The sequence below is a fragment of the Moschus berezovskii genome, chromosome 19 (genome assembly GCF_049115385.1).
Source record: "Moschus berezovskii isolate FMDL1 chromosome 19, NW_MosBer_1.0, whole genome shotgun sequence".
Taxonomy (NCBI): Eukaryota; Metazoa; Chordata; class Mammalia; order Artiodactyla; family Moschidae; genus Moschus; species Moschus berezovskii.
The window spans coordinates 72,229,307-72,248,892 of record NC_142478.1 but is presented as its reverse complement, the minus strand read 5'-3'; the positions used below and the strand labels follow the sequence as shown (position 1 = coordinate 72,248,892).

General features: G+C 45.1%; 1 protein-coding gene across 12 annotated transcripts in view; it reads right to left on the bottom strand.

Moving 5' to 3' along the window:
* The window catches only part of MTMR3 (myotubularin related protein 3), a 135,119-nt gene that overhangs the window by 7,984 nt on the left and 107,549 nt on the right, over positions 1-19,586 (bottom strand). For all 12 annotated transcript variants that reach the window (XM_055405311.2, XM_055405310.2, XM_055405317.2 and 9 more), the window contains 9 exons: positions 18,595-18,691; positions 16,692-16,805; positions 11,933-12,138; positions 11,294-11,425; positions 9,809-9,920; positions 6,284-6,479; positions 5,298-5,483; positions 1,943-2,113; positions 601-746 (listed from right to left, as the gene is read on the bottom strand). In XM_055405311.2, coding sequence (XP_055261286.1) covers positions 601-746; positions 1,943-2,113; positions 5,298-5,483; positions 6,284-6,479; positions 9,809-9,920; positions 11,294-11,425; positions 11,933-12,138; positions 16,692-16,805; positions 18,595-18,691 — 1,360 coding nt within the window. The remainder of the gene's footprint in view (positions 1-600; positions 747-1,942; positions 2,114-5,297; positions 5,484-6,283; positions 6,480-9,808; positions 9,921-11,293; positions 11,426-11,932; positions 12,139-16,691; positions 16,806-18,594; positions 18,692-19,586) is intronic.

Sequence of the window (19,586 nt, the reverse complement as noted above, 5' to 3'; positions counted from 1 at the left end):
AGGCAGAGCTCCAGGGTGAGACCTTCTACTCTCGGGCACCTCCCCTACCCCATGCCCAACACATACAGATAAACTAACACCAAACACGGTTTTAGAAAGACAATCTTCATGATACTTCTGCATTTCTCAATTAGTGGCAAAGGAAAGTAGCATTGCTGATTTTCTGATAGTACAATATTTTAAATTACTCTATTATTCATCAGTCTGAATTCAATAAAGCTAATTCATAAACTGCAAAGCAGACTATCATCTGATAAAATCTGCCTTTCAAGGGCAAGATGACAAGTCACAGCAGGGAGTCAGGAACACAGAGCTATAGCTGCAACTCAAGCCAGAGGGTCAGAGGAACCCAGAGGATTTGCTCCATCACTGAGAAACTGCCCAAGAACAGAGTAGAAACAGGGCCCAGTACTCTTCACGGACGAGGCTCATACAGTCTCACAGCGCAAAACCCTTATACCTTCCCTAAGAAAACCTAAAGAGAGCTAAGAAAGACATGTGGAGCCAGACAATGCCAAAATCTCCGACCATCCCTGCATACACCCCAACAGGAATACACCCACAAAGGACCTGAGGACTTGGCATCAGCCCCAGGCTCACCGACTCAGGGGCGGATCGTCGGGGCTGGAGCCTGGGGCTGGGTATGGCGCACAGCTGTCGTCCACGGGGGTGGACGGGGACGGGCAGGGCAGGTACACTGCGCTCCACAGCATCAGGTTCCGCACATGGCACACAGGGTACAGCACCTAAGGAGAGCGCGGGGGACACGGGTTTAAAAAAGTTCCCACAAGTCTGTCAGAAACGTCTAGAAATGAAGGGAAGAGCAAGCACCAAGCAGGAATGCCCAGCAGTCCTGCAAGATCTCCAAAAGCCATTACATGTGTGAATGCAGCTCTTCTCTGGAGCCAAGAGCAGGTGGTAGACATTTTTCACCCGAAAGCCTCTGTGGGCATGAACACCTAAAAATGTTTTTCAAAAATCCATTTCTCATTCGTTATTTCTTAGGTCACCTTTACTGAATGATCGGCTTTTCTCAGCTTAATTTGTTGCTTTTACTGCACAAGAAAGTGAGTCATTCTGCTAGATGGTGATTGTCTGTTCCCTGGTACAAAGCTTGGCTTCAGAAAACACTGTCAAACCTGTTTTATAGGATCATCTAAATTAATCATGTGGAAAGGAAGGAAGGAAACTTTCTTCCATATTGCTACTTGTCCAGCAGGCACAGGAGAGAGAGAAGCAGCTAGCTTCAACCCTTCCTTGGACTACTTAACTGAAGTAAGAAGTTATTCAGTAATAGTCCAGCAAATCAACATAACCTCGGATTAGCCTCCTTGTGACTCAGAATTTAAGATGCATTCTGACACGAGGAACAGACCATGGACCAATGCACAGATGTACGTGCTTCCTTTTCTCTGCTTAACAGAAGGTGTTCCAGTCTTCAAGCAGCTGCCAGTTCTCCGTGTGAGCGGAGAATCAATCAGACAGACACGCTAGTGTCACACGCAGTTTTCTGCTGAGGCAGAACCTGCAGTGGGTATCACCGCCTGTTGACACTGGGAAGGTGCTGGGGGCTTGCAGCGCCTTCTGAGCTGTCAGGCATCCAGGGAATGACCTAAGTGCCTCTTCCACTTGTCAGGAAATGCTGGGAGTTAAGTTAAGCTCTGGCAGAGATGCTTAGAAAAGACTCTAGTTATCTAGAGTGGCCAAGTAGAGACGTGTGTTAGGTCAAACCACCCCGAACAAAGAGGAGGTGGAAGCAGGGCAGAGCATAACCAGAAAACAGGCCTTTCAGGACAGAGTGGCTGGAAAAAAATGGAACCAAGCTATCCAGACACAACTGAGATGCCTTTGAGAAAACAGTCGCTTCTCAAAAAGGATCCCATGTGGCCCCATCCCCGAGTTTATTCTACTACTGAGAGCAAAAAGGCTGAAGGATACATACGGCCTCTGACTGAGAGGAGTACAGTAGGTTTTTAAAAGCCTTGTTGCCCGCCCGAAGCAGTGACCACACAGAACAAGTCCGTTCCTGAGTGTGCTTCTCTCCTCTCTCCTTGGCGTTGTTGCACAGGAATGTTCCAAAGAGGCAGGAATAGGTATGCTGCACCAGTTTTACCTATGAGATCCAACATGAAGCAAAATCAAGCAAGGGATACATGTTTTCATGTCAGCCCAGCAGAGCCACCTTCGCCAACACCCCTGATGTGCACTTCAGTTCACACTCGGGAAGGATGGGGGAACCAAGTTGCAGCCTCCTCACACGCCCGAACACCATCACTCCTGAGTCAAAAGGGCGTTGGCACCCACATGCTCTCAGCCTCCCTGTAAACAACTTCTGAGGTTCTAAGTTAACTGGGCACAGGAGCAGGTCAGTGCACCCCCAAGTCTGAACTGAGAGCATACTTCAGAACAGCTTCTCCTTCAGCACGCTGCTGTGGAGCAGCCCAGATGTGTCTATGGGTGCAAAGCAGCAGCAGTGAGAAGACCGCTCTCCTGCCCTGAGGGAGGCATGAGCACTGCGATGCACAATAAGGCAGGAAGGCAGGGAAGAGGGCTGGAGCGCATGCAGGGCAGTGTGAGCAGCCTCAGTGGCAGAGACCTGCTGAAAATGAGAGAGCAGGGCACATGCGCACTGGGGGACGGGAGCTGGGAGGCTGCTCCAGCAGCAGCTACCGCTAGCATGATGGTCCTGAGGGGAGCACACGCCTGCAGCTGCTGAGAATGGAAGGAGGCCCGTGTGACTGACGGACACTGCGTGAGGTGAGGAGTGCGAGGAAATGAGCCTGCGCGGTAGCCTCCGCGAAAGCCCTGCGGCCGTGTTAGGGACTGAGACTCCTACTGTGTGGAAAAGCAGAGTCACTAGAGCTCTCCTGACAGGAAAGACACAGTCTATGCCCTGCGGGCCGTGTTAGGGACTGAGACTCCTACTGTGTGGAAAAGCAGTCATTAGAGGTCTCCTGACAGGAAAGACACAGTCTATGCCCTGCGGGCCGTGTTAGGGACTGAGACTCCTACTGTGTGGAAAAGCAGTCATTAGAGGTCTCCTGACAGGAAAGACACAGTCTATGCCCTGAGGGCCGTGTTAGGGACTGAGACTCCTACTGTGTGGAAAAGCAGAGTCACTAGAGGTCTCCTGACAGGAAAGACACAGTCTATGTCCCATTTCAGGACCTCTGAGGCTGCTGGACTGTCTGTCTGCACTTGGGGCAACAGCTGACGGTGGCTTAGATCAGTGCTGGGAGCAGCACAGGCAGCAGTACGTCATCAGGTTTTAGATGTGTTTTTAAAGCAGAACAACAGAACCTGCCGACAGACTGAGTGTGGAGTACGGAAGGGGAGCGGAGGACAACATAAAAGCTCCACCCTCAATGAGCTGAAGGACTGAGTTGCCATTCGGTGAGAGGGAAGACTTCTGGGAGATGAGTTCTGAGGTGGGGAGATAGATATTAAGAACTAAGTTCTGAAAATGTTAAGTTTGAAATACCATCAAGACATTCAAGTGGAGCTACTGAGCAGTCACAAGTGGATATCAGAGCCTGGAGTTAAGTAGAGACAGAGGTCTAGGCTGAAGACTATACATGTGGGAATCACAGACAGCAATTCAAGCCAGAGGACTGGGTGAAATCCCTCGAGAAGGAGCCTGAACTCTGGGGCATTCTGACATTCAGAAGCGGGGGCTAAGGAGGAACCGGCTAAGGAGACAGAAGGGACCAGCTGGTGAAGCAGAGGACTAAGAGTGTGCGCCAGAAGTCCACTGCAGAGAGCGTCTCAGGAAGGCGTGACTGAATGAAGCCAGACATTAACGACGGGCCAAAGAAGGTGGAGACGAGGCAAAGGTACAAAACAGGTCAGCAGATGCGACGTGAGTTAGGGGGATGTAAGTTAGGGGGTCGGTCACAAGACGGTGAGCAGTACTGTGCTGTATATCTGAAAGCTGCCAGGAAAGCACATCTTAAAAGCTCTCATCACAAGAAAAAACTGTCACTGTGCATGGTGACAAATGTTAAGTAGATTTTGTGGTATCTTCTAGCAGATGTGAGAGCTGGACTCTAAAGAAAGCTGACTGCCGAAGAATTGATGAATTGATGCTTTTGAACTGTGGTGCTGGAGAAGACTCTTGAGAGTCCCTTGGACTGCAAGGAGATCCAACCAGTCCATCCTAAAGGAGATCAATCCTGGGTGTTCACTGGAAGAACTGATGTTGAAGCTGAAAACTCCAGTACTTTGGCCACCTGATGCGAAGAGCTGACTCATCTGAAAAGACCCTGATGCTGCGAAAGACTGAGGGCAGGAGGAGAAAGGGGCGACAGAGGATGAGATGGTTGGATGGCATCACTGACTCAATGGACATGGGTTTGGGTAAACTCTGGGAGTTGGTGATGGACAGGGAGGCCTGGCGTGCTGCGGTTCATGGGGTCACAAGGAGTTGGACACGACTGAGCAACTGAACTAACTCGTGATGTATGCAAGTATCAAATCACTGTTGTATACCTGGAACTAACAAAATGCTATCAATTGTACTGCAAATTTTTTAAAAGGCGACTGAAAACGGATCACTGGGTTAGCGACGTGAAGATCACTGGCGACCTTAACAAGAGCAGCTGGTGAAGTGGGGTGAACACCTGACTGAACCAGGTTTGAGAGAGAAGGGGAGAAGAATTGAGGAGAGTAAATGTAGAAGACCTGAGGAGCTCTGCTGTGAAGAAATAAAAATTGAGGTAACAGCTCGAGGGGGATGCAGGATCCACGAACAGGTGTGATGAAACAGGAAGCACGGCACCATGCTTGTACGCCAACGGCAGGGATCCGGAAAAGCAGCAACGGGCCCACACAGAGCGTGGGAAGTAGGAATGCTGAAGCCGTGAAGCTGAGCAGAGGAGAGAGTGGAAGCTGGTGCCCAGGTGGAGGGAGGCTGGAAGACGGCAAGGCCAGTATGTCCTTCCTCAAAGGACAGGAGCAGAGAGTGGGGAACAGACCCAGGGGAGTTGCTAAGATCGACTGGAGGGAGCAAATGAAAATCTGTTGTTTCTATTTTTAACTAATGTTTAGTGCTTCTATTATCCATTTTTAAAGCTACATTTGGAACAACTCAAAGACTTTACATAAACTTAGTGCACATGGATTCATTAAATGAACAAACACCTGTATTACCTTTTTTTAAAAAAAATAAAAAAGGTAAGAACAGCCCCTTAATTAAATCTAGAAAGGATGCTGTTTAATGTGAAAACTGGCCCACTAACACTGATACCCTTATGAATTGAGAAGGTCCCCAAAATGAAGAATCACAAGCACAAACTCACAAGGAATGCTTCATTGAACTCAAACGAGCACGGAAATTGCCTCTGAAGCTGATGAACACAGTCAAGCCACTGCAGAAACACTGGGCAACGCTCGTTCAGATCATCCGCGTTCTCCCCATGACCACACCGGTCAGCAAACTTGTGGCCGAAATCCAGCCACTCCATCTCCACGAGGACCTGGAAACCCTGCGGGGAAGCACCCAGCAGAGACCCATTAGTGCTTGTCTATCTAAACTATGACTGTCCTGAACCCAAGGCCACCAACAGGAACCCCTTTCAACAGCCTCCACTCAGCCCATCAGGAGCCCAGACACAGCCCCATGGCCAAACGACGTGACACAGACTTAGAATGGTTTCCCAATTCCCCTGCTTCCACTCCATAATCAGCAGAGGGGTGGTAACTAAGCGTTTCTCTAAGTCTTTATTAAGATTGTATTTTTAGTGCTTCATTCACTATTAAAAAGTCACACTTTTGTTCCCTTCATATCTTATTTTAAATTTCTTTCACGTTACACTTATGAAGTCATGTTTGTAAAATCTTCCCCTATCCCAGATTTACATATATTTTAGGGTATCTTAAAGGTTTTTCTTGTCTCTCTAACCCAACAGGTGATATTTCACAATAGGGCTCTTTCTCCACAGAACACTGGTGATATCTAGACCCATTACCCTAATAAGCACGTCAAGATCCTTCCTACAGAAACCCCACTTTCCAGGGTAGACAGAACTTTTCCATGCAGATATTCTGCAAAGGAAAACATGTCTGTATGCTTAGTACCTTGTTATCTACAATCCATCCCCTTTTAAGAGGGATAGGCACTGTGGTAGGTACTACAGTTTCAGTTCAGTCGCTCAGTCGTGTCCGACTCTTTGCGACCCCATGAACCATAGAAATTTCACTTTGACTGGACCTAACTACCTCAAACAAAACTGATCATAAAACCCTGCATGGTTTCCCCTGGTAATCCTGAAGTGTTCAACCCTACCTCTATAGTTCGGTAGTAAGGGTCCAGCAGGAGCTTAGCCAATGCCACAATCTGGGGGGTGCGGTCCCAGCCGTCGGAACAGTGCACCAACACAGGCCGCTGGTCCCGGTCCACAGCGTGCAGCACCAGGAGAGCCGACTTCAGAAGCACAGACAGGTGATGCAGCCACTTGGTGCTCTCGAGAGCCGAGAGCCAGCTGAAGAATAAAACCAGAGGGGACAGGAAATGCTGATTTTCATGATACACTGGAGCATGCCACATACCTGTCAAATTGAAAAGCAATTCCCAAAGACATTTCCCTCCAAATAAAACAAACAGAAAATCTCTGTCTTTATAAAGTATGTACAAGGATTAGGCCCAGGCCCTACCATGCAACACAGGAAAGCCTTAGAAATAGGCCAGTAATTAACAGGGCCACTTTTTGTTCCAAAAATCTTACTGCTAATTTCCCAGGGAGAATTAATAAGTTTCAGTCTGTAAAGAGTTGTATCTACCCAGTAAAGTTAGTTCTTTCTGGAATTTTCTCCTAAAGAAAAAAATGCAACCACTTCTGAGATGGAAAAAAGAAAATATTTATATTTAATAATCACCAACTCTGCCTAACAAGTTCTCAAAAAAAAGGAAAACTCAAATATATGTCTGTAGGGATTTCCCTGGTGGTCCAGTTAAGACTCTGCGCTCCCAATGCAGGGGGCCAGGGTTCGATCCCTTGTCTGGGAGCTAGCTCCCACACGCTGCAACTGCAAGTTCGCCTACACAACTCAAGATCCCACATGCTGCAACCAAGACTTGGCACACACAAATAAAATAATTAAAAATATTTAAAGCAATATGTTTCTGTAGCAAGATACAGTGGCTTCCCTATTGGCTCAGATGGTAAAGAATCTGCCTACAGTGCAGGAGACCTGGGTTCAACCCCTGGGTCAGGAAGATCTCCTGGAGAAGGGAATGGCAGCCCACTCCAGTGTTCTTGACCAGAGAATCCCATGGACAGAGGAGCCTGGTGGGCTACAGTCCATTGGGTCGCAAAGAGACAGACATGACCGAGGGACTAACACTTTCACCACAAGATACAAGTTGGATGCCACTCCAAAAACAGTGCAGGTAACATCACTTACCACTACTGATCAAGTCTTGAATGTTTATGGATTAGAACTGGGTAGGCCCAAACTAATGATTTAGACTCACACAAATGAGTAGCCAATGGCTGCACATTGTTACTGGGCTTAGTGAAGACTGGATTCAGCAGGGATCGAAAAGAATCTCTTTTCAAAAGGCCTTCAAAAAGTATCAGATCCCAAGAATTACCCCTTGGGAATAACAACAATAGGTTTTTTTAAATTGTGCTGACATTTTGTTTCTTGTGCCCTGCCATGAATTCTGCTCTCCACCCCCCACAAAAAGCTCAAATTTCTCCAAAATATGATCAGATCTGTGGTTAAGGCCATAGTCCAGCCCTTCGAACACTGAGTCTGAGGAGGGAATGAATACTTCTGTCAGGGGACTATGAGAAGGCTTTTGCTGTAACGAGTCTATAAAGGCCTATTAAACCTTGGGGCTAAGTATGGATTTCTGGAATAGCCCTAAGAGAGGGTCTTTCCAGGTAAACAGACAACAGAACGTACTGTATAAGCGCTGGCTTCAAACGATTGGTTTGTTCTGTCAACCAGACTGACTCCTAAGAGGGCAGACACTGTCTCAGGCACAGTTACACTTGCCCTGTGCAGTGCCTAGCATACACTGAAGGTTCCTACTTTTTAAATCGTGGGTAAAAATTCAATCTCCAGACTTTCTATGGCCTATTAAATATCTGAGAAACATTTTTTGCAGGTGGATTCTTTATTCTTATTCCTCACACAGTCTTGAAAAAGAAAACTAAAAGGTGGGGCTTAGGAGAACAAATACCAAGTGGCCTCCTGGCCCCTGGAGAAACAGTAAATGAGGACCCAGTTCTCTTGAACCAGACTAACCCATCCTCACAGCCCATCAGTGTCTCCACGCCTCACACAGAAGCGGCATCCAAACCCTGCCAGCAGAGGCGGCACTGATACTGCGCTGATGCGCTAGACACCCTCGTCCTGCTCTCAAAAACTGAGGGAGAAACACAACCAGGTCCAAGCCCTCCACAGCTGCAAACAAGTGTCAGGAGGCCGGCTTACAGCTGCTCCCGCCACAGCCACAGCAGCTCTATCTACAGGGAAGCGTCAGTAGTGCATTATGATCTGTGCCAAATACAGACAAGTCATTTCTTTCTTCCTCTACAACCTCCCTCCTCCCCGACATTTATGTGGACCAAACAAGGGCTAATTAATTACATCTTCTTGACTCAGAGCTTAAAAAACAGCTTTTTAAGAAAGACTTTTAACCTGTGGAAGACAGTAGAGATCAGGGAGCACTGACACCATCCCTTTTATAGGCAGGAAAAACTGATAACCACAGGAATTAAGCCACGTGGTTCGAGTGATGCAGTCGGTGGCAGACCCCCTGGACCCTGAGCAGACTCTCTCTGTGTGCCATCAGCAGGGAAGGCAGTGCTACTAGCTGGGCTCTAAGTCTCTGTAGCAGATGCAAACTGCTGGCCCTCCAGGCAAGACAGCCATCATTTCCTTGGTCAGGCTTTTCCCCAAGGACAACTGCTTCACCCTCTCGGCTGATTACAACTATGATGAAATTAATCATCTGCTACCAGGAGTTCGTACAAGTGATTCAGGCAGCCATTTGATTTAATAAATCAAAGAATGCTGCAAAATTGATGCAATCATGAGATCTACTGAACAGAACTCTCAGGAAAACTTCTATGAGCTCTAGCACAAACACCAGAAAAGAGAAAATTCTATCTTCTCTGGCACCATTTCTGGCTTCCTGAAATAGTAAAACAAGGGCTTTTAAATATTTATCTGTCCATATTTGTTTTTACAGAGCGTTCCTCCTAATTTATCTTGTATTCAAACAGTTCCCTTGTGGGGAGGGGTGTTATTTCACCTTCCTCACAGCAAATGCCAGCCATTCATTTTTAATAAGCAATAAAAATCATGGAAATGTTTTTAGTAAATAAGAAAGTAGTTTAAAATCAGAAGCAAATGTAAAAGGAGCTGATCTCCTGGCATGCTAAAAAAGTTTAACCCTTTCTTGAACATGATGAATACACTTTTACTCTTCATGGTAAAACACTGCAGTTCAGAGGAGGTTAAGTGTCACTACAGGATGTCAGAAAACAAAGAATTAAGTTACTCTGAGTCAGAAATATGGAGAAGCGAAAGAAGAGGGCCCAGGAAAAATAAGGCAGCAGTGTTTCTGTTCTGAGGGTTGAGAGCTGTTCTTGGCTGCACATTTTCAAACCTTTCAAAGGGCTAGATTTCTCTCCCAGCTCCTCCTTTTTGCTGCATGATCCTCACACAGGAAGAACACTCATGGACTCATGGTAAAACTGAAGTTTACAAAAAAAACTAGAAAGACCCCCTCCAACTCAGTAAAAAAGAAAAAAAAAAGGGCAGTACAAACTTAAAGCCAAGGCCAAGGTCTTACTTTCCTGGATCCGGCATCTGAGTGCACAGCAAACGCAGAGACTGAAAACTCCTCCGAATTGAATGAATATTTGCCATCCCCATAAAAACAACTTCACAGTTTGGGTAATACTCTGGAGAGAACAACAGAAAGAACACAAATATTGTGAATTTAACATCCACGGCGCCCAGTTCAAAAGGAGCAAACTGACTAGAAAACAAATCCACTGTAGCTGCTGACTAATGAAATACTGGTGTTCTGATGACTATTAGCCCAGTCCTTTATTATGAGATGAAAACACCACTTGATTTTTAGCCATCTTTTCAAAAAGGAAGGATTTGTGAAAAAGATGTTTGGATGTGTCAGTCGCTCAGTTGTGTCTGACTCTTTGCGACCCCACGGATGGTAGCCCACCAGGTTTCTCTGTCCATGGAATTCTCCAGGCAAGAATACTGGAGTGGACTGACATTCCCTTTTCCATGTGAAGAAGATACTGACATAAAATAGAAGTTTTATTTAAAAAAAAGAAAGATAAAAAAGCTGTGTACTTCCACTTTAGGGCTTCTCAGGTGGTTCAGTGGTAAAGAATCCACCTGCCAATGCAGGAAATGTGGGTTCGATCCCTAGGTCAGAAAGATCCCCTGGAATAAAAAATAGCAACCCACTCCAGAATTCTTGCCTGGGAAATCCAATGGACAGAGGAGCCTGGTGGGTTACAGTCGGTGCGGCCACAAAGAATTAGACATGACTGAATGACTGAGGGCACACGCACGCACACAGGCACACACAGACACAGACACACACACAGAGACACACACACACACACCACCCCCCACCTTACCCCAGGTTTACTTCTTGGGCCTCTGCTAACTGACATCTCTGGAATTTATAAGAACCTAGCAGAACCGCGTACTGAGGCATTCAAATTCTGTACTCCAACTGCTTTCTCCAGCAATGAGTTCCCACCTGAACAGCAGCTCAGCGGCTCTACCTGCTCATCGGCACACAACTGGCACCCAGAGGCCCCTCCGTGGAGAAAGCCAGTGTGCGAGCAGCAGGGCGCCATAGGTCAGGACTGAGGTGCTTCACTCGGGTTTTGTATTTACTTCAATTTCTACCCGATGTTTTCCAAGTAAAAGCCACGTGAGGACTTTTCTGTGGGGCCAGTGATGAGCATACCCAATGTCAAACACAATAAAAAGCTTTTAGAAGGCTGAGAAATCAAGCCACCAAAGCAGCAGCTTCCAAACCTAACATGCCTTCTTAAGGGAAAGGACTGACTTTCCTTATCACCAAAAGGCTGGCCCCGGGAAGGAAGAATCTGCGGTTTCACTGCACTCCCTCCTCCATTCCTCCCATGAGAAGAGCGTGCAATACTGCGAATCCAAGGAGCTGCGGCTCTCAGGACAGGCTGAGAAACATGGCTTTCCATTCGTTTAAGTTGAGACCTCAGACCCAGCTGGGCATGGGCTGGACTCACAAGGACAGAAGCACCGTGCACCTCACCTGGGCATTCACAACCTCCTCCTTTGGCTCGGTTTGCCACCGCCGCTGCATAGGAGCGTGCGTCCAAGATCAAAAGCTTCTGTGGCTGGATGGCTAAACTCTCTGCTCCTGAAGCATTTGACAGAGTAGAATCTGGGGACATCAGGAGCAGGAAGAAAAACCAAAATGAACCCGTCTCTTCCAGAATTGTTGCAAAATAAGAACAGGCACTTATTACAGTACCCAAAAAACTCGATTAAGTGAAGTCCACCTAACCCAAACTACCTAAATACAATGGGACTGCTCGCCCGAGTCTGTTTTCTATTCTGCCTACAATCTCCTATACTTCAGTTCTACCTAGAATGACTGCAACATAAGCCAAGTGTTTCCCCCGGAAACACTGTGTAGGTCCCCTATCACATGTATAGTCCATCTTGTCACCATGGCAAGACAACACTCTAGCCCTCTTAAACCAAGTTTGAAAGAGAAAGTCTTCTGGTTTTCGCCAAGACCCATGACTCCTCAAACAATCCCACTAACTGAAGCTTCACTCTCGCTCTTCTATGAAACCAAATTCTGTCTTAAAAGAAAAAGGCCATTTCAAGAAAAGGTTCTCAGCTGCTATAAAAACTTGCTGCCAGAGGCCCAGGGACACCTTACCGAACTCCACATCAGAGAAGTCTCCTGCACAGGGGAAGTCTCGGGGACTGTTCCCAGCCGACGGCTTGCTGCCACTGGATCGGGAGTCGGAGGCACACGCTTTGGCTACTGACTGCACCAGGTGCTCATCGTCGGCATTCCTCCAGCCCCACCAGCTGACCTCTGGCTGTCCGCAGCGGGCAATGACAGCTCCGTTGCTCTGGTGCCTGTGCGGGGAACAAGACAACAACTGCACCCAGCCCTGTGGCCCCATTCGAATACTCTGAGCTCATACAAAAAATGACACAGTAGCTTTTATATGCTTTAATGAATGGTATGACTACAGGTACGTGATGGGTTAACTTCAAGGCCTCCCAGGGCAGAAGTCTTATAAACCGTCAAGAATAATGAAATCTATCTGGATCTTTCTGGGTTATCATACCATTTTAGAGACCTCTGTAGAATAACCAACAAAATGATATATGTGTATTCTTACAGAAAACAAAATATTCATAAAGAAAATATCTGAATAACTACTTCTGGAAAATTGGGTAAAAAATAAAATACCAGCACCACACTAACTCTGCAACTTAACACTGAAGCGTTAATCTCTCCTTTTTAACACTACACCTGCATAGCCAAGCTTAATGGATGCTAAGATAAACATCTGTTTCCTCACTGACCTCTGAGAACCCAGCATAGCAACTGTGCAATTATGGCTGGCTTGAGGATTCTTTTCAAAACAAGATCCCACATTTGGGACTGAAATATTTACCTGGCCCACAGTGGACTGCTTTACAAAACCTCCTGAGATTTCACGAGTCACAACTGCTCTTACTATAGGCAGATAGCTCAATGAGTCAGTTATCCTTCCATAAGCTCTTAGAAGGAAATGAAGAGCATAAACATCAATAAGCCATACTCTGATAAGATCCTTTTTCATGAACAAAAGACCAGAAATCATATTCATTGTCTATCCAAGCTTTTCCTAACTAGGAATTTTGGTAAGGTAATTTCAGCAACTAAAAAGTTGTAAGGGTAATGTAATTTGGTGACAAAAAGGAATCAAGCTCTAATACATGTCACAACATGGATGAACCATGAGTATGTTATTGCTCCAAAGTGAAAGAAGTCAGTCACAAAAGACCACATTATGATTCCATTTACACAGTGTCCAGAACAGGAAGATCTATAGAGACAGTATATAGATTTACTGATAACCCAGAGCTAGAGAGTGTGAGGAGGGAACGGGAGTGTCTGCTAACCAGCCTGGGATTTCTTTTCAGGGTGGGGAGAACATACTAAAGTAAGTGTAGTGATGTACAACACAGCGAATATACTTAAAAACACTGAGCTACACACATTAAAAAGGTGAACTATATGTGACATCTCAATAAAGCTGTTTAGACGTTATAAAAGTAGTCAGTTCACTATAAAAATAAATGAGTAAAAAGCTAGTAAGCAAAAAATTTTAATATCTCCCAAATTCTATATCCTAGAGAGAACAATGTCTTTACTCCCATTAAAATTGTTTCCAAATACAGATTCATCCACATAAAACATATGTGGATATTTTTGCACAGATGGGTTTTTAACAAACAGACTATTGTATCTATATGTGTTCAAAGGACAATGTGAGAAAAATTTTTGTTTTTAATCTTAAAACTCAAACAATAAAATTAAATTTGGCAACAATAAATTTCACTGGAATAATCAGTTAGTCATTTTTAAATCTTCCCTCATTAGGAGAGACAAATAATAGAAAGTACTTTTGTATTGCCAACACAACAATTAGGTCAACTGCTGAACGGAGCCAAACTATAAATAAAACCTCATTGATTCTTAAAATGCCTACTAGAATACAATAGTCGTGCTGGGTAACCAATGAGCTGAGGGGCGGCAGCTCTTTACAGAATAGCCTTGGCGGGGCCTTTGCTGCACATCCTTTGCTTCCGAAATTTTTCCCAGCAACGCTCAAGAAGAACAATAGATGGCACTCGTCAGCCTGGGTCTTGGGTTTTAAGGGTCATAGTATGATAGCTAGATCGCAACTGAATTGCTGCAAAAAGCAGTTTCTAAATGCTTTAGATAGCATGAAAGAGAACAAAAACACTGTAGCTAAAAAAATCACTAGAGTGTTTCTATAATTTTAAAACAGAACCAGGAAAAATAAAACAAGATGTTCAATGGATGAGTCCCCTACTGAACAGTGAATTCTTCAATTTTACATATAGAAAGACACAAATGTTTAAATTATCCAAAGTTAGCATTAGTCAAGCTCCCTAAATAACTAGAAAAGTAAAAGTGTTACTTGCTAAGTCGTGTCCAACTCTGTGACTCCATGGACTGTAGCCCTCCAGGCTCCTCTGTCCATGGGATTTCCCAGGCAAGAATACTGGAGTGGGCTGCCATTCCCTTCTCGAGATCTTCCCAACCCAGGGACAGAACTTGCGTCTCCTGCGTTGCAGCTGATTGTTTACCGTCAGAGCCACCAGACAAAGCTCCAGACCGTCAGAGCCCCATGACTAGAAGTTTCTAATAGTCACTCAGTGCAGAGTGAGAGAGCTGTGAACTGCACTACAGATGGGCAGCCTCTGCGCTGTCCTGCTGTGTTAACGCAATCTCCATCTTCAATAATAAATCCAATTAAGCACTCTCTCATCACCATGGGAGAAAGCAATGATCAGATGCTGGTTCAGTGTGGTGCTTTCACGTAAGTGCGGCCAGCAACCTCAGGAGTCATTAGCGATCTACAGACAACTACCTTCAGCAAACACATGTTGGATTCAGAAGCATCCTGCCACCTGAGCTAACAAAGCGCATTCCCTCTGGCATAAACTCTGGAAGGGAAAAGAAGCTTCCCGTGTTTATTCTAAGTCTTTCTTCGACCTACACTTTTAGGCCTCTCTACCAACAGGGAGAATTTCACTGAACGACCCTTGCTTTGAGATGAGATTCCTTTCCCCTTAAGCTTAAAGTCAGCAAACTCCGCAAATGACAGGGCTGCGGATCTAACACAGCTGCTGGCCACACAGCAGCAGCAGGCAGCTTTCCCTGTTTGAGCTGGGCTGATCAAGGATAAGACTCATAAATCCTTTCAGCATGCACTGCTCTCTAATTCCTGTGTCAACCTTACCACTTGAATGATAGGTAAATTTGGTGACCTACTTTTCTAGAGGTGTCTGAAAACAACAGTGATGAAAACTGAGACTGAAAATTTAATGTGTTTCCCTGGTAGCTCAGATAGTAAAGAACCTGCCTGCAACGCAGGAGACCTGGGGTCGATCCCTGAGTCGGGAAGAACCCCAGGGGAAGGGAATGGCTATCCACTCCAGTATTCCTGCCTGGAGGATTCCATGGACAGAAGGGCCTGGCAGGTTACAGTCCAGGGGGTCACAAAGAGTTGGACACGACTGAGCAACTTTCATTGGGCCAGAAGCAAATGTGTACTTTCACATCTCTCCCTCTTCAGGATGGCCACTAAAATCTGCCTTCCATGGACTAAGAAAACAAGCTGATTACCTCACTAGGAATTACACAAGAAGTTTTAAACCCCTTCTTACCACCTCAGTATTTCAATGGACTTCCTCCTGGCATGAGCTTCTAACTAAGCCTCACTGGTTTGGCCCAAATTCAAGGAGAGTCCATAAAGTCTGCAAATGGGGAAAATGAAATGGGGACTGTGAATATTACAAGGACATCTGAAATTGTTCCAAAACATGAGGGAATGACTTCTTAAAAACTTCACATGATTTGTGAGAACTCAGCTAGATAGTCACTGAATTATAAAAGCAGCCCTCAGGAATACAATCTATTCCAGACACTGATTATGAAGCCTTGTCTTACAGCCATTCAGATGTCACAGCATACCTGTGAACTGAGAACATCATGGGAACAGGCTGAGGTCAGTTAGGGAACTTGCTCAAGTGCCACAGCAAGGAGTGCCAGAGAGAAGACTTGAGTTCTAAACCTGTGCTTGTTACAACACCAGCCCATCTAGAATGTGGCTCCCTTGACTCTCCTGCCTCTGATCTCTAGTATCTTCTAACCAGCCAAGTGCTAGCCTTCTCTAAATGCTCCCTCTCAAACTTCTTCTGTGTGGCAATATTTCAACCACAGAGACAATCAAAAATCTACACTCCCCATTCTCACTTTCCAGGACTCATCTCTCTCAATCCAAAGGTCATCAACTGAAGCTAAAAGCAGTGACAACATTATCTTCCCACAGAATGTCAGAAGAGGGCTTCCCTGGTGGCTCAGTGGTAAAAAATGTGCCTGCCAATGCAGGAGACACAGGTTCGATCCCTGGTCCTGGAAGATCCCACAGGCTGTGGAGCAGCTAAGGCTGCGCCACAGCTACTGAAGCCTACTGCCCTAGAGCCCATGCTCCGCAACAAGAGAAACCACTGCAGTGAGAGCAGGTCCCACCCGCCTCAACTAGAGGAAAGTCCATGCAGCAACAAACACCCAGCGCAGACATACACAAATAAACATTAAAAATCCAAAACAATGTCAGAAGGATCTTAAAATAGCAAATCCAGCCATTTTTTAATCAAGATTTTCTTTTCAGTGTCAACTGAATCATCATGTAGTGTTCCAGTGAAGTACTGACTGGTACATGACTGGATGAGCAATTTTAACAATAAGGAAGTACAAAATAGCTGGAGAGTTCCCTGAACCAACCCTACCCCACCCTCAGGTTAGCAGCGCCAGAAGCAGCAGACCAAATGCATTAGGCCAGCAGCACCAGACCAAGCTGGACCTGGCCAGGTTTCCTTACCTGTAGACGACAGCAGGGATGCGCTTCCAGGACCGGAAGCCTGCAACACTTTCCAGTTCTTTGTCAGTGATCCAGGCAGGCACTATGAGCTCCTGTGGATAGCTACCACACAGCCTAACAGGGACGGTGAGGAAGAGGGAGAAGGGAAGGAGGAGGAGAGACTCGAGTGAGCCAGGGTAAGGGTGTGCATCAAGCTACCCCAGAGCCAGTTAAAAAGGCAGCAAGGAGCAAGACTTGAAGTTCTGCCCTGCTCAGTGGAGTGGGTTGCTCTAAGTGTTATACATGTCAAGTGACACTATCTTGGATTGTTCCACTTGATGCTGCCTTTTGGGAATCTGGCCATCTTAGCAATCAATGAAAAAAAGGGAGTTGAGAGGCACTCACTTTACTGTTAACTGTTGTAACCAATATATGGATCATTTCTAACTACACAGGTACCCAGTTCAACTGCAGAGGTAGAAGTCTGTGTTACTCTACCAGGCCCTCAGTCTTTCAGGGAAACATAAGTGCAAGAGCCCACAGTTTCGACTTCCCAGAGACCTCATAAGATTACTAACGTGTTGTTTGATGTGAACCAAACAAGGTGTCCTAATTGTAGGTAACAGGTGCAGCTGTGGGTATACAGATGCAGCACGGCGGGTCAGCCCCACCTGCATACACAATCACAGCCCCATTAAGCCAAGTCAGTGATGCGAGTATGCTATTAATCATCATTTCTATAAAACACACTTCAGAACTACACTCGAGGGAGGGGGAAGCCAGTTTTTTTTTTTTTTTTTTTCATTTAATTTTTATCTTACAGCTGACTTACAGTGCTGTGTTTAAAAAAGCTGTTTTCATTGGGGAAAATATTAGTAGGTATTTTGTCTTACTTCACCCAATATTTGGATCTCTATACTCCTGTCCTCTAAGTATTACAGTACCTAGTAGTCAGCTCTTTACCAAGTGTGAGCTGCTCACTTGGCAGATAAGCAGTCTCCAGGACAGGAAAGGTGGGTTACATGTCAGCAAAGCCTGTCGCAGCCTGAGGCTCCCTGAGGACCCCCCTCCCACCTTGATTCTCTCCTTTGACTTGTCAGCTGAGAACAGGCAAAGGTATGACACATCTGTAGCTCCTGATTCTTGGCAACACCTTCTCCTTGGCCAAGGTCCATGTTAAGAGCTGTATATAGTAATTAGCTGTAGTTTTTCCAGCAAAAAATGAAATGCTCTGATGGCTACCCACAAACTGTCCAAGAAAATAGCTATCACAATCTGAGGCAGCTGGAAAGATAACAGAGTGATTAATGTCTCCAACTGCTTCAGGGAAACTTAGGAGGAGAAGGATACGTTAATTTAAAAATTCTGGAAAATTCTCTTTCATTTTACAGAAATTTGAATCACCAAAATCATAGTTAATTAACTGCCCTTCCCTATCAAAGTTCTTATACCTTCCAAGGAAATGTTTAATAATGGTTACACTGATACTTAAAGGTTAAACAATCATAGCTATGACATTAGTTTTAGATCAATGAATTAAAGAACAGCTTAAGACTTAAGCCTATTTCATATGATCTGGGGTAAAAGTACTAAAAACCAGCTCCTAAGTGTTTCATCGAGTAGCAATGAGGACAACAGAAACTGCCTGCCTACAGGTATTTAGAAGTACGTGTGCCAGAAGAGAGGCCTGCAGGGGACTGGAAGATTCCAGGATCCTACTAAGTAAGAATCTCTTTCCACTCCAGTGATAGCAATGGAAACAGAAGGCTCAACAAGTACTCTGAAAATCATGCACTTATATTTAATAAATAAAACTGTTTTAAAGAAAAATTTTAAATTCAAATGTTCTGCCACATGAGAATTGGGGTTTCTTGAAAAGGCAGTGGTCATGAAACACAGTCCACAGGGACCAAATACAACTCACTTGTACTTCTCATTGATGTTAGAAATCCTCCAGGCGTTGTTCATATCAAAACCCATCCGCTCCACTTCGTTTTTAAACCTTGACGTTACATGTTCCCCTAGGGACCAAAGACAGACAGGAGAAAGGAAGAAATGAGTACGATTTTGCAAAACAGGTGGAATAAAAGCACTAGTACCCTACTTAGCTTTTTTTTTTTTTTAAGTATTGTAATAAATACCATATTTAGTTTTAAAAAAAATCTCCTGCTGGGATAAGACTACCAAAAGAAATGAGGAAATTAATTCTGATCAAGAATATTATCTCTTCAATTAAAAATAAATTTAAAAGATTAAAAAGGAATTAATATTATCTCATCTAATCACGACTATCAAATTTAAGGGCAGTATCACTGAGCGCATGTTACAAAGGATAAAACAGACTGGGCAGATTATTACGGCAGCTCTGCCTGATCCCAAAACCCACGTTCTTGTCACTATACTGGCTAAATTCCTATTTCCACACTCAGACTGATGGTATACATAAGAAATAAAATCAATAAGTTCACCAAGACAAGTAATATGGATCTGTAACTCCTCATGAGAAACCCTCTGGGCCAGATTTCTGAAATTGAGCTTTCTGGATTTTAAGGCGGTATATGTATTATCAGTTCAGTTTCTCAGTCATGTCCGATTCTTTGAAACTCCATGGACTGCAGCACACCAGGTTTCCCTGTCCTTCACCAACTCCTGGAGTTTGCTCAAACTCAATGTCCATCGAGTTGGTGAACCCATCCAACCATCTCATCCTCTGTCGTCCCCTTCTCCTCCTGCCTTCAATCTTTCCCAGCATCAGCATCTTTTCAAATAAGTCAGTTCTTGGCATCAAGTGGCCAAAGAATTGGAGTTTCAGCTTCAGCATCAGTCCTTCCAATGAATATTCAGGATTGATCTCCTTTACAATGGACTGGTTGGATCTCCTTGCAGTCCAAGGGACTCTTCAGTTCAAAAGCATCA